This window comes from Sorex araneus, chromosome 10 (assembly GCF_027595985.1).
Source record: "Sorex araneus isolate mSorAra2 chromosome 10, mSorAra2.pri, whole genome shotgun sequence".
In the NCBI taxonomy this organism is placed as follows: domain Eukaryota; kingdom Metazoa; phylum Chordata; class Mammalia; order Eulipotyphla; family Soricidae; genus Sorex; species Sorex araneus.
In genome coordinates this window covers 64703842-64725272 of record NC_073311.1, presented here as the reverse complement: position 1 = coordinate 64725272, position 21431 = coordinate 64703842, and the positions used below count along the sequence as shown (strand labels likewise).

General features: G+C 55.7%; 1 protein-coding gene across 1 annotated transcript in view; it reads right to left on the bottom strand.

Moving 5' to 3' along the window:
* Window positions 1-21431, bottom strand: part of SSPN (sarcospan) — a 37236-nt gene that overhangs the window by 3570 nt on the left and 12235 nt on the right. Inside the window, exon 3 of the mRNA XM_055117990.1 lies at window positions 5268-5354. Coding sequence (XP_054973965.1) covers window positions 5268-5354 — 87 coding nt within the window. The remainder of the gene's footprint in view (window positions 1-5267; window positions 5355-21431) is intronic.

Below are 21431 nucleotides of genomic sequence, written 5' to 3'. Positions count from 1 at the left end.
CCCCAGGCGGAGTTTTCGCTCCTCGTCAGCGTGAGTGTCTGGAACTGACTGGGGTCCTGGGTGGTCTTCCTGAGCTGAGTGGGGTCTCTAGGAACCCTACATCCAACACACGTGCACGCATGGCCGGCTGCGGCAACGTCAGTGGCACGAGGTCCCGGAGCCGTGAATTCCCAGCCCGTGAGTGGGTCCAGGACTGCCAAGGAGCCGACCTGCTCCCAGCCCCCCTAAAAGCCCACTGGCGGGAGTGAGAACTGTGTCTGAAGGAGGCTCGAGTTGGGAGATTCACTCGCACAGAAGGTCAGGAGGCCCAGCAGGGCGGGAAGGTGGCCCAGCAGGGCGGGAAGGTGGCCCACGTGGCAGAGCATATGCCCGGAGGTGCCCCAGGCACTGCGTGGGCACCAGCCCTGCCAGGAACGGCCCTGGACCCCGAGCACTGCTTCGTGAGCCACCCCAGCAGGACCACAGACTCAAGAAGAGCAACGGAAGGTTCTGAGGAGAGAATAGCGGCGACCAGGAGGGTGGGGCAGGTGGGATTGGCCTGGGGGCTCCCTGGGGGCTCCACACGTGGGTGTTGCGTGGTGAACGTGGCCACTGAGGTGTCGGGGGTCATCTGAAGCTCAGGACGGTGGGAAATCAATGCTTTCTCTGTGTCTGTGGGGACCGAGGGGCCGGAGGCCCCGCCCAGAGGACCCCGCTTAGCAACTCTTGCCCAGCCAGGCCTGCAGTTCCACGGGTGAGGGACTGGTTGGGCCCGACACTGCCCCACTTTTCTGGGTCACTCTGGTGTTTTAGGGTGCACTGGTCAGTATTGGGTGACCACATGGGGTGCTGGGGATTGAACTGGGGTCAGCCACATGCAAGGCAGGCGCCGCAGCCTCTGTCCGGCCACTCCAGGCCCCTGGATACGATTAAGACGTGTCTGAAAGTCCAGGGAACTCCAGCCGCTCCCTCAGCAAGCGGAGGCCGAGGTCGGGGTCTGTCCGAAACCAAACTGAAGTGGACGGAGAGGGTTCAACCCCCAAGTCTGAAGGCTCCTCCTGGCCTTGGAGGGCGTGTGGGGCTGCACCGTTTGGTTAAGGTCGGAGGGCGCAGCTGCCGGGATCAGACCTGCACCTGGGGGCAGTAGCCGGCACCGAGTGGCCGCCAGGAATGTCAGTGCCACGAACTCACTCTAAGGAGTGAAGAACAGGTGAAATATGGACTTCTCAGAGCTGGAAGGACCCGCCCGCTCCCGGCCCCCCAGATCCGCCCACTGGCTCTATCTTCTTCGCGGGCAGGCGGGAGTAGCATGCCGGCTTGGCTTGCAGAAAGCATGTAAACATTTACACAAACGCCGATTGCTCAGTTGGAATTGAGCATCTTAAATATGTGGAAGCCAGTGATCAGGCTCCGAGCTGCTTTGGAAACTCGACTATCCTGGAGCGATAGCACAGCGGGGAGGGCGTTTGCCTCGCACGCGGCCGACCCGGGTTCGATCCCCAGCATCCCATATGGTCCCCTGAGCACCGCCAGGAGTAATTCCTGAGTGCAGAGCCAGGAGGAACCCCTGAGCATCGCCAGGTGTGACCCAAAAAGAAAAAAAAAAAAAGAAAGAAAGAGAAAATGTGGCTGTTTCCTCTGCTCCTCGCAGCCCTGCAGGGTCAGCTCTCAGCACCCCGCGGCGGGGACAGCGAGAGCTCAGCCGTGGCTGCACCTTCCTGCAGGGCCGTGACGCTCCCGGCAGCAGGTTTCTGGGTTAGAACCTGCCGTTTCCGCTCAGGCCTGCTGGGCAGCGGCGCCGAGCGATGGCGCTGACGGTGTTCCCGGTGACCTGGGGAGGCCTTCAGAGCCCGCTGGCAGGCCGGTTATGTAAGCGCCCGCCCGCCTCTAATTGGTGCCAGGCTGCCGCCCCCACGTACCGACACCGGCGGGAGGGCGGTTGGCTGCGAGGTAATTACCTTCCCGGCGGCCCCGCCGCAGCCAGCCTGCCTGTGTGCGGGAGGAGACACCTGGGAACGTGCCCGCACACACCCGCCACCGCCAACAGGCCTGGCCAGCACCACCCCCAACGCGCCCACAAACCAGGGCCAGGGCAGGGACAGAAGGTTGGTCTGGCCTGAGACAAAGGTGCCGCCGGTGTGGCTGTTGTCCCTGGGGGTGAGGAGGTCGATGCACACATACATGTAAGTGTGCACGGGTAAGGCATGAACAGGTGTGTGCACATGTGTAAATGCACTGTGTGGTGTTGCATTATGTGCAGGTATCATGTGCACACATGTGTCACATGTATATGTGTGAGTGCACATGTGGGAGGTGCCTATGCACATTTACATGTAAATGTAATGTACATGCACTTTATTGCCCATGTGTGTGCCACTGTATTATAGGTGCTGTGTGCATGTATGTGTCATGCATTGCTGTGCTACATACACATGTAGGTGGTGCATTTATGTACTATCATATATGTACTTACTGCATGCACATGTAGGTGGTGTGTGCATGCGTGTGCCATGTGTGCTTCCTGCCTTGTGAGGGTGGTGATGCATATACGTGCCATGCATATGTGTTATGATAAACATGTGTGTAGTGTGCTTGCTACATGCAGGTGTAGGTGGTGAGTGCACTGTGCATACATACATGTGTCATGTGTGAGGTATACTGCATGTGTTGGTGGTATGTACACTGCATTATGTGTATGTGTGACATGTGTGCTTGTGCACATGTGTCATGTGTCCTTGCTTCACACATGCACAGGTGGTGTGTGTGCTGTGTTGCATGCATATAGGTGGTCTGTGTGCTGTGTTGCATGAATGTATAGGTGGTGTGTGCACGTGTTACATGAGTGCTTATTGCACATATGTGCAGGTGGTGTGCGCATACTGTGTACGCATGTGTGTTATATTGCAGATGTGTAGGTGGTGTGTGCACATGTGTTACATGTGTTTTGTACTGCACGTATGTGCAGGTGGTGTGAGTACACTGCATGTGCATGTGTGCTACATTGCACGGATGTGTAGGTGGTGTGTGCACGTGTGCATTGTGTGTTGCTTGCTGTGCCCTGTGCATACGTGTGTGTGTTGCTGTTGCCTGCCCTGTGCTCAGGCGTTGAACGGGAGGAAATGAGTTCTCAAAGCCGCACGGTGTGTCGGCCAGAGACGCTGAGGCCAGCGGGGCTGAGGCTGCCCCGGGCTTTCTCCGCCCCACACGGGAGAAGCAGATGGAGCCGCTGCCCCTGGCCTGGCCCCCACAGCTCCTGGTCGTTTCCGCCAGCGGCTCTGCGGGGCTCACGGGGCCCAGACACCCTGGGCTGCGCGGCGCCAGGGAGGGCCGGGGGCTGTGGGGGCTCGGGGCCTCGGACGGGTGGGCTGGGGCGGGTCTGCCCCGGCTTCTTACTCAAGGGGCAGGCACTGAGGCTCGGGCAGGCCGGGGAAGGCTCTGCTTCTGGTTTCGTTGTTTCCGGGGTCCTCGGGGAGAAGCTTTCGCAGGCGCCCGCACCCCGGCAGCTTTCACCTGGCGAGCAAAGTGTCCGTAACGTCACGGGCCTCTGCCAGAGACCTGGAGTTTCAAATGACTCGTCCCCTGGCCTTGCTCTTTCACTGGCCTCCACCAAAGGAACTAAGCATGCCTGATGCCCGAGCTCTCTGGCCTTCTATTTTTTTTTTTAACTTTGTTTTTTGTGCCACACCTGGCACTGCCTGGGGCTGACTCGTGGCTTTGTGCTCAGGGATCACTCCAGGCGGGCTTGGGGGACCATCTGGGATGCTCAGGATTGAACCTGGACCGACAGCGTGCAAGGTAAGCACCTTAGGGCCCCCTGGACTCGCCCCCGTCCAGCTGGCTTACTGACCACTGTCGCACAGGCCCTCTGGGCTATGCTTAGGGGTTTGCAGGGAGCAAAATCAAATTTCCCAAATGTAGGCAGAGCGATCAAAAATTCTAGCTGCATCAATTTAAAAAATAGCAACCAAGAACTTGTGTGCGTGCGTGCGTGCGTGTGCGTGCGTGTGTGTGTGTGTGTGTGTGTATGTGTGTGTGTGTGTGTGTGAAGCAAGGCAGTTTTTATTAATGAGACTTGCTTAGGAAAGAGAAGTGTGTGTCCCAGGGAGACCCTCGGCTTGGAGAGCCAGCCGCGGTAACTTTCCTGTCAGACCAGCTGTGCCTAACTCTTAGAGGTTGCGGCACTGCAGGAAAACACGGTAGTGCGGGCACTTTTTGTTTTGTATATGACCAGATTTTTTTTTTTATCTAGTTGAAATAATGTGGACTTTTTTGTTCCCTTCAATTTCCTTCACATCATGTAGACATGCGTGAACACCCCCATGAGCGCACGGCTTTCTCCTGCCATGAGCTCCATTTGTAGTGGATTAGGCCTGTCTCACTTCCGGCAGCTTCCTAAGTTTGAATGGTAGAGTTTCTCTCCTGTGCCTTATGCGTTCTTGTTTGGGGATAAGGCAGTATTGGTTTGTATTTATCGGTTATTAAAGAGGAGTGAACAGTCTGGGTGAAGCCCCCTCTCGCCTCTCAAACTTAAAAAGAAAAAAAATATAGAAAAAGAAAAGGACCAAGTTTTCAGGTCTCTGTTACAGTAGCTGAAGGGAAATGCAGGAATCTGATTTCTCCCAGCTCTGATGCCCAGTCGGGGTGTTTATCACCCGACACGCTGAGAGGGTGGGCCCTGTTTCCCGTTGGCGGCGATTCAACCACGCGGGGGAAACCGCTGTTGACTCGAATTGGCCCAGCCGAAGACATTGTTTCCACCAGAGCAGAAAGGCACATATGTCAGACACACACGGGGGCAGCCAGGCATGGCCGGCCCCGCCCCCGCCCTGGACGCTGGCGCAGGCCATCTGGACCCACCCAATGTACTTTTTCTGTGTCGCTGATTCCCACCTACGAGAGGGAAGAGGCAGACGGCTTCATTGCTCAAATATTCCAAACCAGCCCCAAGATACGGACGTGGGCGCCCACACGGACACCTTTTCTCCGGCCAAGTCTTTCGCGGCGCGGGTGAATTCTCAATATTCCTTTTAAGGACAACGAGGACGACTCCCTGTGCTCCGTGCCAGCCCCGTTCAGAGAACCGAGCGCCAAGGAGCAGCTCAGCGCCACCTCGGGGGTCTGGACACATGCCTGACCTCCTGGGGCAATTTTTTTTTTTTGCGGGGTGTGTCTAAAAATGCACTTTCTAGACACATCAGAGAGGCAGCTCCCGCAAGAGGCACACCCTCGCTCCGTCCCCGCGCTCCCTCCCCCGTGGCGAGAGGGAGGCGGGGGAAGGACGAACTTACTTTCATGGTGAACTGGAGACAGTTCTGCTCGTCCACTTGGTAGGAGACACACAGCATGAACAGCCCCAGGTAGGCGACCAGGCACACCTGCGGGAGAGCACAGGGAGGTCACGGGGCTGGGACACACTCAGGCGACACCAGGGGCCCACCCAGCTCCAGCAGCAGCCCCCGCCTGGTGGGTTTCCCCGAGTCTTCCCCGGGGCCTGCTCTCAGCTTCGGGACCAGAGCTGTAGAGACAGTCGGTTTCCCCGGGGCCGTCAATCTTCATTCAGTTCTTCACATGCAGCCGGCACTTCCTGAGGCCCTTCAGGGCAGAGGTGGCCGGTGAAATGCCCCTAGTTTCCGTCGGTACCCAGCCAGTCTGGACTGGGCTGGAGCGAGAGCACAGCGGGTAGGGCGTTTGCCTTGCACGTGGCCGACCCGGGGTTCAATTCCTCCATCCCTCTTGGAGAGCCCGGCAAGCTACCGAGAGTATCCCACCCGCACAGCAGAGCCTGGCAAGCTCCCCGTGGCGTATTCGATGTGCCAAAAACAGTCACGACAAGTCTCACAATGGAGACGTTACTGGTGCCCGCTCGAGCAAACCGATGAGACAGTGCTCCAGTGCAGTGCCAGCCAGCCCCACCTAAGGACCGGCGTGATGTGTCACCTGGATCTCAGAAGCACAGAGAGGGGAAGAAACGGCGCTGAACTGGGCAACTCAAAAAGACTTTGCTCCAGGCCGGAGGGAGCCGAGATTGCCTCTGCCCACCCCCCACTTATTAGGGAAGGAGGCTTCCCCGGGCCAGCCGGCTGCTGAGCGGAAGCCCAGTGAGCAGGGAGCTGACCTTGCACATGACTGACCCGCATTTGGTCCCTGGCATCCCCCTCCCAATCACCAGCAGGAGTGATTCCTGAGTGCTGTGCAGAGTAACCCCTGAGCATCCCCCTCCCAATCACCAGCAGGAGTGATTCCTGAGTGCTGCGCAGAGTAACCCTGGCATCCCCCTCCCAATCACCGGCAGGAGTGATTCCTGAGTGCTGTGCAGAGTAACCCTGGCATCCCCCTCCCAATCACCGGCAGGAGAGATTCCTGAGTGCTGCGCAGAGTAACCCCTGAGCATCACCGGGTGTGGCCCCCCCAACTAAAACCCAAACAAACCAAGACTTTGCTACCGAGGGAGAGGTGAGGGGGGTGGGAACGGGAGACCCCCCCCCCGTCCGGGGACACTCATCCCTGCGGTGCTCACTCCTCAGGGGCTGCTCCCGACCCCCACAGAGCTCTGCGTCCTGCCTTGGGACAACTGAGCACGGAGAAGAGGCGAAGGGGCGAGCTGGAAAAGGGGCTGGGCGCGGGGGGGGGGGGCCGCTTCAGGAAGACGAGCAGTGCCGGCTGGGGGTGTGCGGGAGGGGCTCAGCAAGATTGGGGGGGGGCACTCAGACCGAGGCAGGCAAGTCCCAGACACGGGCGGAGACAAGTTCCGGGAGAAGCAGGCTCGGTGCCTCCGAGTATTAGGTGACTGGGCAGGCCCCGGGCGAGGGAGAAACGGAGTGAGCACTGATTCGGGAGCCAGGGGTCAGCCACGGGAAGAGAAGGACGTGGTGGGAGGCGGGTGGGCAGTGGGGCGGCCCCTCGGACAGAAGGACGCCTCCCTGGCCCCGCAGTCCAGCTGGAGTCTCCTTCGCGTGCACCGGCAGATTTTTTATCTTTTTAATTAATCACTTTTCCCAGGCACCGAAAGGTTTTAAACTGTGACTGAGAGTTTCTCGCTCCCGCTGCCTCTTGGAGACCCGAAAGCGTCGCCGCGTCCTCCCGCAGAATGGAAAATGCAAGCAACACGGCACCGGTTCTGGCCAGCGCGGTTTCCCCAGAGACGGACCCGGGGGGGGGGGGGGGGGGGGGGGACGGAGCAGGTCACCCCACCGCCAGCTCTCCAGCCCCACCTCCCAGCCAGCCTCGCCCCGGCCCACGGAAAGCACCGCCCCAGGAGGGGCCGCCTCTCAGAACAGACCGTTTCTGGGCGTTTCCTCGCCAGGGCAGGCTGCCTGCGTGACCCAGGAGCAGCGAGTGGCGCGTCTGGCACCAAATCTGCAAGCACAGCTCAGACTGGAAAGATCTGGGGGGAGAGGGGGCGGGAGGTGGCCGGGAGCCCTGGGCCGTGGGGAGGGGGCCCAGGGTGAGGTTTCCCGGGCCGGGAGGGGAAGGCGCTCTCTGCAGAAACTCCGCGCTCCCTCCTGCCCGGTCTGTGAGAGCTGGACCAGGCGGAGAAAAAGTGAAAAATCTCTGCTTTCGTCCCCAGGCTCCCCACGGCCGTCTGGGGATGGGGAGCCCCAGACACAGGCCCGTCCCCAGGCTCCGGGCTGCCCCCACTGGGCCCTGGGGGGTGGAGCAGACGGTTCGGGGAGGGGCCCAGGCCCTGCACGCTGTACCCTGGGCAGAGAGCAACTTCCCATCCCAGCGAGGGCCCGGGTGTCCTCCTGGTCGTAGGAAAGGGCCCGGGCTGTCCCAGGGAAGCAGGGAGCCCACCAGGCCTCGCAGACCCAGAAAGGGGAGGCCGGGAGGGGGCGGGCTGCCGGCTGCGCTGACCAGGGACTCCGGGGACCGGCCTGGGGGAACAGTGGGGTCACCGCACAGGCTGGAGCAGGGGTGGGGGCCTCCGGGACACGTGAACCTTCAACTCAGGCCCGGGAGGCGGAGGTGCGGACGAGTCGGCGAGACGTCTCAGAGGGAAGAAGGCGGCCCAGGGTCCCCCACCAGCATCCGGACGTGGGTTTCTGGGGTTTGGCCTCCGGAGAAGCCTCACTACAGAACGACCTTTCTCAGGCGTGGCAGGGACGGACTCAGGCGGGCCCAGGCTCCAGGCCGGCATCTCTAGAGCTTCCTCGGGATGGGCAGGCCGAGTCCCCGCCCTGTGGACGCCCAGCGCTCCGTCCACACCCACTGCCACCGGCATATGAACGGCCCAGCTGGGACGGCAGGCTGCTGAGTCGTCCCAGTTCACAGCCCCTGGACACGCCGAATTTCCCAGTACCGACACCCGGTAGGGGCACAGCCAGTCAAATGGGAAAGTTGCAGACGCCCCTAAGCTCAGGAGTGAAAACGAACACAGAAGGCTCGACCAGCACAAAACGGCCCAGTAAACCCCAGACAAGGACTTTAGTGACACCTCGGTGAGGTCTGTGTTGTAAGAAGCAGCAGAAAGTAGATTTCTCTGTGCCCGCCAAGGGGCAGGCCGGGGGCGCGGGCAGCGAGGAACCAGGGATGTTGGTGGGGGAAGGTCACACTGAAGGTGGGGTTGGTGCCGGAACATTGAATCCCTGAGAGAGAGAAAAAGAAAGAAAGAAAGAAAGAAAGAAAGAAAGAAAGAAAGAAAGAAAGAAAGAAAGAAAGAAAGAAAGAAAGAAAGAAAGAAAGAAAGAAGGAAGGAAGGAAGGAAGGAAGGAAGGAAGGAAGGAAGGAAAGAAGAAAGAAAGAGAGAAAGAGAGAAAGAGGAAGAGAGAGAAAGAAAGAAAGGAAAGAAAGAGAAAGAGAGAAACAGAGAGAGAGAAAGAAAGAAAGAAAGAGAGAGAAAGAAAGGAAAGAAAGAAACAAAGAGAAAGAGAGAGAGAGAAAGAAAGAAAGAAAGAAAAAGAGGAAGAGAGAAAGAAAGAAAGGAAAGAAAGAGAAAGAGAGAGAAAGAATAAAAGAGAGAAAGAAAGGAAAGAAAGAAAGAGAGAAACAAAGAGAAAGAGACAGAGAGAGAAAGAAAGAAAGAAAGAAAGAAAGAAAGAAAGAAAGAAAGAAAGAAAGAAAGAAAGAAAGAAAGAAAGAAAGAAAGAAAGAAAGAAAGAAGGAAGGAAAGAGATAGAAAGAAAGAAAGAAAGAAAGAAAGAAAGAAAGAAAGAAAGAAAGAAAGAAAGGAAGGAAGGAAGGAAGGAAGGAAGGAAGGAAGGAAGGAAGAAAGAAAGAAAGAAAGAAAAAGAAAGAAAGAAAAAGAAAGAAAGAAAGAAAGAAAGAAAGAAAGAAAGAAAGAAAGAAAGAAAGAAAGAAAGAAAGAAAGAAAGAAAGAAAGAAAGTTAACTAGCTATACATCTGGAATCACAAAGGGCCAAAGGCGGCAGATGGGAAAACTGATTCACACAGCTGAGTGCTGGGTGGATTGGGAGCGGTGTCGGGCCGTGGGGAGGGTGTGGTGTTGGGACCATGGACACCGTGAGACCATCATACTACAAATCATGCAGCCTCAACCAATAAAAAACCAAATAAAAAATTAAGAAAATAAAGCAAAGAGATGCTAAAGAGAGGAAAGTCCACATCCTGTCTGCGGAGGGAGCGGCCTTCTCTCGCCCGGGCAGAGGCAGGGCCTGCCTGTGGGGGGCGCCCCTGGCTGAGGGGCCACACTCGCTCCCGGGGGGGGGGGGGCTGCCCGTGGCCCTCCGCTGCTCTGGCACCTGCGTCTACGGCGCGTCACAAGCCAGAGGCAGGGGCCGAGCGAGGACCTCGAGAGGCGTCCGTGGCGCTTCCCCGGGGCCTGGCCAGATGCTGCCCCTTAGCTCTGGGGATGGGCCTCTCGGTCCTTACTGCCCTCCATGTGGACACTCTGGCTTGGATCTGTCTGTCTTCTTCGCCGCTGGCTGTGGACAGAGCTGCCCGACAGAGCCCGGCGGGGTGGGCGGGAGCCCGCACCCTGCCAGACGCCCCTCAAGGTTTTTCCCAATGGTCACAGCACTGTTCACAACAGCCAGAATCTGGTAGCAGCCGAGTGCCCGCGTGCAGACACTGGTTACAGAAACGGTGGCACATCTACACATGGAATACTACACAGCCTCTAGAAAAAAAAAATAAAGTCACGAAATTCGCTTTTTTAAAAAAATAAATAAATAAATATTCTCTGCTACCAGCGGGAGAGCCCCGGGCTTCCTGCTGCCGACCCACGGCCTTGCCCGGGGCCTCTGTGGGTCTGGCCGTGCTTGGGAGGGATCCCTGCAATGTTCGTGGCTCTCTGTCAGGGCGTCGGGCTCTGCCCAGCCCACTCCACCCACTTCTCCCACGGGTGCAGGTTGATACTTTCCCACGGGACGGGGCCTGCCAGGCCCCCTGGCGCAAACACCCCCCCACAGTGGAGGGCAGTCACGGGCGCAGTTTCGGGGGGAGTGCGGGCAGCCCAGGAGAGGACCCTCGCAGCCCCGTATCCCTCCACCTGGCCCGCCCGCCCTCTGCAGCCCTCCTCCTTCCCCATGACCTGGCGGCCACGGCGGCTCCTTTCTGTCTTCCCTTGGCTGCGTCGCTCAGGACCCCTGCGACCCACCCACAGAACCGGGGGCGAGGAGAAATGCTGGGCCCAGCGCCTGGCCTGTGGGACTGAAGTCCGATGGCACCCAGTGGAGGGGACACCGCCACTCTTCCCGGGGGCCACGTCCTCGGCAAGTCTCCGCTTGCGTGGCCACTCTGCAGAGGAACCGACTCCCCGGGAAACTCACGTCTGTGGACAAGGCGCCGGAGCAGTGGACACCTGGGCCTGAAGGCGAGCAGCACCCACGGCCCCCAACCGAGCGCACCCCGGTCACTCGGCCAACGTCCCATCAACTGTCGACTCTTCCTCCCGGCAGATCCATTTTATAAAAGAGAATGAAGATTCTGGTGTTAAACGAGCAGGATGGTGGTGTGGCAGAAACGCAGCCATCTCTCCACGTGTATTCTTATCACTCCTTTTCAATACGTTTTAGATAAAAAGGAAGATAAGAGCACTCAGAAATACTCTATCTTCCCCTCGGAGGGAGCGCGAAGGGCCAGCACAGCTCTCAAACACACACCACTTTCAGGAATCGTTCAGTCAACAAGTGAGAACCTTTTTTTTTTCCTACCGTGTTAAATTCCAGTGTGAAGCACCGGAGCCAAGTTGCAGCTGGCAGGACATTTGCACGTGGCCGACCCGGGCTCCATCCCTGGTATCCCTGAGAAATTCTTAAGTTAGCGCCAGAAGTAGCCCCCGAACGCTGCGCGGTGTGGCCCCCAAAGTAAAACCAAACCCCAAGTCCAGCATGACCCACCACTCAGGAAAGGGAGGCTTCAGCGCTTGGCGTTGACTCTTCCTTCACTATTAGCTGCTCCTGGACAAAGCGACCCCATTCCTGCTGTGCAAATTCCTTCTCTTGATGGTTAATTCGAGGATTAACGACAACAGCAATAGAGAGACTGGAACAGTTTCAAACAAATACCTGGGGAACAACCGGGAATGCTACAGCCATGGGGACACGACTGCCGGCATCTCCGGGGCTGTTAAGGTGACACATGGAAGGACCGGACAGGCTTTGCAGAGGGACTGTGCCCGTGGCTGATGCCCGAGGAATTGTCTGGGCGGCAAATCTAGCCCGACTGTGACGGCATCCCCGCGGGCCGGGCGGGGTCATTGGTGATACAAGTGAGACCGTTTGAGCCCTGGTGACTCGGGGACTTTACGCTGACCCCGCGCGGGCTGACCTGCCAGGGGGTCCCCTTCGGCCACCACAAACCTCTGGAGCAGTTGCCCTCTCAGGCCCCATTTTACAGGTGAGGGAGGGTTGATGCTCCGGTTGCCCTGGCACAGACAAGGCTATGGACTCCTCCAGATATTGCTCAGATCCCGGCTCCCAACCATGCCTAGCCTGGCCGCCTGCTTGGAGGAAGAAGCCTTCTGACACCACCAGAGATGTGCTGGGAGAACACGCCATCGGCTGCTCCTCTCGGGGACTGAAGGACAGTCAGGAGAAGAGATTAGTGAGGACGGGAAAGGCCCGTCCTAAGGGTCATGGGAGGGGAGCCGAGGGCGCGGCGGGCTTCACTGTTCTGTCCCAAGGACGTCAGATCCGAAGCGTGAGAGACCCCGGAGCCCCCGGAGCGGGCAGGGATGACGTGGGCAGAGAGCGGTGAGGCCTCCCCTCGCTGTCCACTGAGGCGTGGCGGGCCCTGAGCACTCTGGGGGCCCTGAGGTACTGCAGGGGAGGACTCGAGAGTCACCACCCAGCCAGTGGGGCCCAGACGCACGCACAGGAAGAGAGAGAACTTCACGGGGCTGGAGCGATAGCACAGCGGGGAGGGCGTTTGCCTTGCATGCAGCTGACCCGGGTTTGATTCCCAGCATCCCATAGGGTCCCCCGAGCACTGCCAGGAGTAATTCCTGAGTGTAGAGCCAGGAGTGACCCCTGAGCATCACTGGGTGTGACCCAAAAAGTATAAAGAGACAGAGAGAGAGAGACAGAGAGAGACAGGGAGAGTGAGAGAGAGAGGGAGAGAGACAGAAAGAGAGAGAGGGAGAGAGAGAGAGGGAGAGAGAGAGATGGAGAGAGAGAGAGAGACAGAGGGAGAGAGAGGGAGAGAGAGAGAAAGGGAGAGAGAGAGAGGGAGAGAGAGACAGAGAAAGAGACAGGGAGAGACAGAGGGAGAGAGAGAAAGGGAGAGAGAGAGGGAGAGAGAGAAAGAGACAGAGGGAGAGAGAGAAAGGGAGAGAGAGAGACAGAGAGAGACAGGGAGAGAGAGACAGAGAGAGACAGAGAGAGGGAGAGAGACAGAGAGAGACAGGGAGAGTGAGAGAGAGAGGGAGAGAGAGGGAGAGACAGAAAGAGAGAAAGGGAGAGAGAGGGAGAGAGAGACGGAGAGAGAGAGGGAGAGAGAGACAGAGAAAGAGACAGAGGGAGAGAGGGAGAGAGAGAAAGAGACAGAGGGAGAGAGAGAAAGGGAAAGAGAGAGACAGGGAGAGAGAGACAGAGACAGGGAGAGAGAGAGAGGGTGGGAGAGAGAGGGAGGGAGAGAGAGAGGGAGAGAGAGAAAGGGAGAGAGAGACAGAGAGAGAGTGGGGGGAGAGAGAGAGAGGAAGAGAGAGAGGGAGAGAGAGAGGGAGGGAGAGAGAGAGGGAGAGAGAGAGGGAGAGAGAGAGGGAGGGAGAGAGACAGAGGGAGAGAGAGAGAGACAGAGAGAGACAGAGAGACAGGGAGAGAGGGTGGGGAGAGAGAGAGGGCGGGAGAGAGAGGGAGCACTCGGGGCCTGGCCAGGGCGGAGCAGGGCTCCGGGCTCTGTCTCAGGAGAGACACGGGCATGAGTCCACAACGCGGCAGGGTCCTCCCTAGATGACGAAATCGGGTGCCCGGTGACCCCTGCAGAGAACAACCCACCTGGCTTCCCCCAGGGCCTCCGCTGGGTGCCGACAGCTAGATGTACTCTAGCCCCGCACAGCCTCCGGGTGCCACAAGACCAGGTGCCACGCCGGGTGCCATGCCAGGTGCCACGCCAGGTGCCACGCCGGGTGCCACGCCCCCAGAGAAGGAGCAGCAGAGACTCCGGAAAGACGGGTGGACAGAGGTCCAGGGAGGGCGGCTTTGCTGTGGGTCTCGGACCCCGCAGGTTGGAAACCCCCCCCAACTGCTTGGAGGCTGGAGGCCGGGGGTGTCACCCTGGGAGAGCCCCGTCTGCTTCCTTCCCCGGCCCGTCAGCGTCCACGACCCTGCCTCCGGGCCGGGGCCCCTCTCTCTCTCACGACAAGGACCCCCTTTCCAGGCCTCCTTCCACGCCTGCTGGCAGAAAGCGTGTGCACACACCAGCGTTCCAAAGCTGCTTTCTGGGCGCCTTTGCTTTCTGGCTGCAAACACCTTCCCCTCCAGCGCCCTGGAGGCCCCGCCCAGGAGCCGCGAGGGCTTCTGTGTCTCGGGTTACGCTGGAAGCGTTTCACCAAGACTCATTTCTGGGGAAACAAAATGCTAGTCAGCGACAAATATTTTCCGGCCCTAACAGGTCCAAAATGAATAGAACTTAAAAAGAAAAAAAATCAGATGGTCTCTGCCCAAGTTTGTGCGTTGATATTAAAGTGAAACCCCGACAGTGAAATATCTAAAGATCCAACGTTGGCCAAGGAGTTTATGACAGGGTTTGAAAAAATGGACAAGATGAGAAATGCATTTCTCTGGACACTGGGAGCATTCTTGTTTTACGATTAAATCCCAGAACACAACATTACAATGTGCAAAATCCTTTAAAAAGTCAATTCCACCAAGTTCAAAGTTGTGGCTTCTTTGCCATCACGAACAAAAGTCAAATTGTGAGCAACCATTTTTGATAGTGCGGGAGCTTCCCTACGGAGTGCTCGGCTCGGCGTCCGGCTCCTCAGAAGGGAGGGCGGACCCTGCTCGCCGTGGGGACCCTCCGCTGCAGGACGCACCATCGCTTTCCTCTTTTTACTTTTCCATCAGAGAAAACGGAGCCCGGGGAGCGATCTGACACAACACCCCCTCTTGGTCCAAGGCCCAGCTCCGTGAGCCAGGGTGGATCCGGGTTCTGACATCCATTCTCACCTGCGTGTTTCCCCCTCTGGGAGTGGGGGTGCAGCTGGCGGGGGCCACGGACACTTCACACAGACGGCCTAAGAGAATATGCTTGAAGAGATGTTGGTAGAGATCTCAGTCAACATTTTTCCTTAAAAAAAAGGTAATTCCGGGGACCAGAGAGGTCGTACGGGAGTTAAGGTACTTTTCTTGTCTGAGGCTGACCCAGGGTTCAATCCCCAGTACCATATATGGTTCCCAGAACATTGCCAGGAGTGACCGCTGAGCACAGAGCCAAGAGTAAGTAAGCCCTGAGCACTGCCGAGTGTACCCCCAAGCCCTTCCTGATTGCTCCCCAAGAGAGGTGACTCCAGACTACAGCTCTAGCACAGAAAATTCTTTCTTTTACGGGCTCACAGACAAAGGGTACTTGCTGAGCCACACTCGGTAGCTCCCAGTGACAGCCACTCAGTCTCGTCCTCTTGTCCGAGTTGCTGAGCTTGGACAGACCGGTCTAGCCCTCTGGGGACGGGAGTTTTACATCTGGGCGCGCTACGATGGTCAAACGGAGCCAAAGTAAACCCACAGCAGCACACCGAACCCAAATAAATCATTTATGTGCTAATTAAAGAGAAAAATCAAATCAGGCCCATCATGGCTAAGAATGTTAGTAGATCTAAACTCTTCGGGGAAATAAACTATTAAAGTCCCATTTCAAAGAATTCGGGCAGCAAATTCTCTGCCCGTTGCTCCGTGGGAGCGGACCCAATTGACTTGCTCTTTTGGGGTAAAACTCCCGGTTGGCAGGGCCGGAGCGACAGTACAGTGGGCAGGGCACTTGCCTTGCACGCGGCCACCCCAGGCTCATCCCCAGCACCACAAGGGGTCCCCTAAGCCCTGCCAGGAGTGACCCCTGAGCACAGAGCCAGGAGCAAGCCCTGACTAGAGCCAGGTCTGGCGCAATAAATAAATAAATAAACAAATACATAAATAAAAGAAAGTAAAGAACACTCTGGTTGGCTTGGGGAGATGGTTCAAAGGACTGGACCAAACACTCTGCACACCAGAGGCCTGTGTGAGTCCCCGGCACCACCTGGTCCCCCGAGGACTCAGCGGGCAGTGGCTTCTGAGCACAGCTGTGTGTGACCCCTTACATCCCCCCTTGACCCCCTAAAAAAAACCCACAAAAAATGTTAAGTCTGGCTGTGAAGGAGCGTGTGTGGCACGGAGCTCCAGCAGCCCCCCCCCATAGACCCTGTGCGTGGCGAGCAACGTTCTTTCCCCCCCAAATGACGTGTGAGACTCCTGATGGCTATGATGAGACGCATCCCCAATATTTTCTGTGTAACAGACACTGTAGAGGCAGGCGGACAGAAAGGCTTCAGAGCACACAGCATGGGCGCTGGCACGGCTGTGCCATCACACACACCTGCTGTGCTGTCCAGGACGGTGGGAAGGAAAGCGGGCCCAGAGTTACCCGCCGTCTGAGCACTGTGGGCTGAGCAGAGGTGCGTGCCCTCAGCGGTGCTCTCCTGGCTCTGAGAAGACTCTCCGGATGGGGCTGGCGGGAGAGTGGACCTTGTGACCGGCGGCTGGATGAAGGGAGCCGGGACCCCTCAGATCCTATGGACCTAGTGTCCTGCCCTTCCCAGTCCTGCCGAAGGGAGGCGGGAGCGGGGCGCTCGGGGAGATGTGCCGGCACGAGTTGCTGCAGGTCACACGTTCCGGCACCTGCCTGCCAGCGACGGCGAACAGCTCATCGTCGCAAAACCCAGGAGCCTCACGTCTCCCTGTCTCCTCTCAAAGTACTCGGAGCAGAGAAACCCTCCCGTTTCTCCTGGCAGACAGACGACTGCCTCGCGCCATGCAAGGAGACTCCCGTGGCGTGGGTCCCTCTGCACAGCACAGCAGATGGCGGCATCCCGGCCAAGGCGCAGATGTCACGGGAGCCGCCGGGCGCGTGTGTGTCAGGTCTAGAGGAGCAGAGGGGACAGAACTGTGACGCAGGGAAGCTGTTTGCAGACAGAGCGGGACCTGCCTCGGGCCCCCCACTGGCATCATTTGCCTTTCTGAATCGGTTCGGTGTGACGCTCCGCCTTCAACCATTTCGAACACAGTGGCTCCAATATTCAATCATCAAGCACTGATCAAGGATCTCTCCCCAGAAAATGTCTCTACACGCTCCCCACTGTGCACACACACGTCAGGTCTCTGATTTCCCCCCACCCCCCAATGATGGGATCACGAGGAGCCAGAGGGATGGCACAGCTGGTAGGACACTAGCCTTGCGTGTGACACACCCAGCTTCAGCCCTCAGCACCCCGTATGGCTTCCCGAAGCCCGCCGGGAGTGATCCCTATGCACAGAGCCAGGAGTAAGTCCCGAGCACTGCCAGGTGTGGCCCAAATACCAAACAAGCAAACAAAAAACAAACAAAAAGGACCAGTGTGTGTGTGTGTGTGTGTGTGTGTGTGTGTGTGTGTGTATGTGTGTGTGTGTGTGTGTGTCCATGGGACACTGGTGGGAAGGAAGTGGGTACTCTGGTGGTGTGGTGCTGGTACAATGTATCCAAGAAACTATCATCCACAGGATTGTGAATCAGGGAACTTCAGTAAAATGGGAAGAAACGAAGACAACCCTGTTCTGTAGAAAACTGTGACTTGAAGAGGTGGGATAGGAGGGACGGTGGGAAACCGCTTCCATACACGGCATGTCAAGGTGCCTCTGCACGCACAGGACGAGAGATGGAGCCAAGAGCCAAGACCCCGGCGTGAAGGTCAGCCCCTTCCACATGGGGGTCAGCCCCCCTTCCTCTTGGCACAGGGATGTACCGACATCCTGCCATGACAAGGAATGGATGAGGGGCTGGAGCAAGAGCACAGCGGGGAGGACATTTGCCTTGCATGCGACCAACACGGGTTCAATTCCCAGCATCCCATAGGGTCCCCCGAGCACCACCAGGGGTGATTCCTGAGTGCAGAGCCAGGAGTAAACCCTGTGCATCACCGGGTGTGACCTAAAAAGCAAATAAGAAAAATAAAAAGAAAAAAGGAATGAGTGGGCCCTCTCACCCCAGAAGGCTGCTCTCACCCGCAGGCGCCGGAGGGGTGGCGGTCCGGGCCGTAATGCCATCACAGGGGAAGACGAAACTGGGCCTTTTTTTTTTTTTTTAACAAACAGACAACTCCAAAGATGGTAAAAGAGAGATGGAGACAGAGCAGAAAGGCGAGGAGAGGGGGTAACTCCCCGAGGAAAGGAGACTTGAGAAGTAAATAAACCAACCGTCGTACACGGGTCTTATTGGGACGCTGATTTTTGAAAAGCTCCGCGGAAATATTCATGAGTTAATCACGGATATCTGAACACTGATTTGCTCCCATTAAGAAACTTAACTTGTTAGATTTGATTGGTATTTTGATTATTTTTTATTTCCCTCTTCTGACTTACCCAGTACAGTATTTATGGATGAATAATCCCGCGTACGATATGTGGGTACGGAGTATAGGAAAGACAAATGAGACAGGACTGATCACGAGTAATTACTGAGGCTGAGTGATGGGAACGTTCATGGTACCATTTATCTACTTCTGCGTGAGCTTGAAATTTCCTACGGCAAACAGATGTGAGGGGAGGGGGGGACTGGCTCCATGCAGACACTTGTCCAGACAAACCAACTGAAAAGGTAACACCACTCCCCCCTCCCCCTCCCCCCCCCCCCCCCCCCCGCAAAAAAGGCCACACCAAATTATCACATAAAAAGCCTTTTGGAAAACAAATTGACAGAAACCATAGCAAACACACAAAGGGTCACTGCACTCACACCCCCATGTACCACTCAGCTTGTTTGTTCTTTTCCCCTTTCTCCATGAACTAAAGCCATGTTGATTTAAAATAGTACAACTAACAAATAGACTTAAAAATGTACATTCGAAATCTTTAAATACATGACAAAAAATTAAAATATGAATAAAGAGCAGGGCACATTAAAAAAAAAACACCAGGGATATGCTTTCTTTTTTAAAAAATCAGTAACAATAAAATCAAAGCTCTAGAAATGAAAAATGATATGTTTGCAATTAAACATTCTGTGGGCAAGTAAGAAGCTGATTAAACTCCACTGGGCCGGAGAGATAATGCAGGGGTTAAGGCACTAGCCTTGTGCATGGCCGACCCTGGCTCAACTCCAGGCACTGATATGGTCCCCTGCGCACCTCCAGGAGTGACTCCTGAGCACAGAGCCGGCAGTAAGCCATGAACACGGCTGGGTGTATCCCCAGCACCCAGCCCTCCCTCGGGGGAACCATGAAATAGACACCAGAGCTGAAGGAACAACTCGAAATATGGCACGCAGAGAAAAACAGATTAAAGAAATGGCGACATTCTTTGCTAGGGCCTGGGAGCACAAACGGAGTGACAATATCAGGAGAACTGTGCTTGTCCCAAGCCAGTTCTAAAGAGGACAGCAGGGAGCACGTGACTAAGACTCGTCGAGACAGATTTGCGGTGGAGGCAGCTGAGCAGCCGGTCGCCTGTGTGATGAGATGCACTCAGAGGCAGTTTAATCTAGACACCGTGGGACTAGCCCAGTGATGAGCAATGAAACAACACTAGAATTGAAGAGAGTCGCAAACACGACCCTCAGATCTAGCATGGACACTTGCAAGATATTAATGAGTATAGCAGATTGCAAAACTGAGCTCATTGAGATAAGTACATAGCAGATAAGTACAGAAAGAAATAATGATTTATTAAGTGGGAGTTGGGCAACACACGTAAACTCGTATAAATAATAAATGTGGGAGAGTAGCTCACATCTATGCGAAACGTTAGTTTACTTACAGAGAGAAATGCAAGAGTTTGAATATGATATAGAAAAATACAGAAAATAGTTTTATGATCTTGGAGTAGGGAGACACTATTTAAACTATATCAGATAATGCCATAAAAGAACTTATTAAAAATACATTTAAAATAATATTTTTAAAAATTAAATTGTTTTTAAAAATTAAACAACAAAAACACCATGAGAAAATGTAAAAATAAAACGAAACATGGCACCAACTAAGAGAAGACATCACCAGGGACCCACAAATCCTAGAAATCAACAGTAAAAAGCAATCCCCCCCGGAAACACATATTGAATCAACGACAGATAACAAAATAAAATGGCCAATAAACAACGAAACTTAGTTCAACTACAGTAGTCACTAGAGAAACATAATTGGGCTCAACGTCGGAGCACATAAATAAGACAAAATTAAAGTGGCCCAACAGTGACAAATGCTGGCATGGGGCAGATCAGTGGGAACTCTGATTTACTAGCATGAGAACAAAATTGGGTGCCACTTCGGGTTTGTGGAATTAAATAGGCAACATCCAATATTTCAGAAATAATCACTCTGATTCAATCACCAATAATTCAATCACTCGGTTAATTAACAGCAATAGCTCCTGAGGACACTCCCTGAAGCTCTGAAATCCAGCCACCGGAAGCACGGAGAAAAGCGTCTGCCCTTCCCCGCCAGGGAGAGAGCTCGGGGGTCTGCGGGGAGGCTCAGCAAGTGGGAGCCCCGAGGGTCAACCCCCAGCACCCGGGTACCCCAGTGCCACTCTGAGCGACTCCTGGGCAGTATCAGGTGGGCACAAAAAATAGAAGATCCGTCGCAAAACTAAACGCATTGGAAAAAAACATGCGGTGATTTTTATTTTTTTATTTATTTTATTTTTTTTTTTTTGCTTTTTGGGTCACACCCAGCGATGCTCAGGGGTTACTCCTGGCTTTGCACTCAGGAATTACTCCTGGCGGTGCTTGGGGGACCATATGGGATGCCGGGATCGAACCCGGGTCGGCCGCGTGCAAGCAAACACCCTACCCGCTGTGCTATCGCTCCGGCCCGTGGTGATTTTTAAAGGACCTAAGTTTCCATCCACAGAATGAGTCTGTTTTGATGCTTTCCTAGAGGACTGCACAGAATAGTGAACAGTATTTACATCTTAGTCAATCTCAAAAATGACGTTGAGAAGAATGATAGCACGCGGCCATTTAAATGGTATTTGAAACATCCCGGCAGCTGCTGAATATCGACGTAAGTGTGGGGAAGCCCCAGGCGGGCAGACGCCAGGGTCGGGATGGCAGAACCTTCTGGGGAAGTGGGCCGGGGAGTGGCGTGGGGCTCGAGAGGAACAGATTTCAGTCTACTAAGCCAGGCCTTCTCTTTTGAAAATCAAAAATGGTTTGGACAGAGAATGAACAGGGAACAAATCTGGTGTGCTCCTCATGATTCAAACTAATCCTGAGCTTGAGCATCTCCAAGCCCACCCAAAACGCCAATTCAAACTCACCCAAATCAGGAACATCAAAATCCGAACCAAAGATGCTTGGACACACTAGAAACTGGCGGCCACGTGTGTGGCCGGCCCCTCCTGCCCTGCGGCTCCTCCCACTGACGCCTCCCGGCTGTCTGAGCCAGGCCTGACCCCTCCTCGCCGCAAGTAACCGAGGGCTTCCTCGCCCGCTCAGCTCCAGGGATGCTCACGACCCCCAGGGAAGAGAAGTCCCCGGAACGACCCTGTCAGCTAGCCAGAGATCCTCTCTCTTCTACAGGTTTCCGTTTTGAGGCTTATCAATGACCCAACCTTGGCATGAATTATCAGAAGCCGAATCACCGAGGAGTTTGAGAAATATCGACTTTGGCAAAATTTTCTTTTATCTTTGCGTGTGTGTGTGTGTGTATATGTGTGTGTGTGTGTGTGTGTGTGTGTGTGTGTGTGTCCAGATCCCCTAAGAGGAACAAGGCTGGTGTTTGTGGTTTCTCGGGAATCAGCAGGTGGCTGGAATGACGACATGGTGGGGAAGGCCAATGGCCTGGGCTGAGGGGTTGCCGTCCCGCCTGCAGGAAGGGCCCTCGTGCCAGA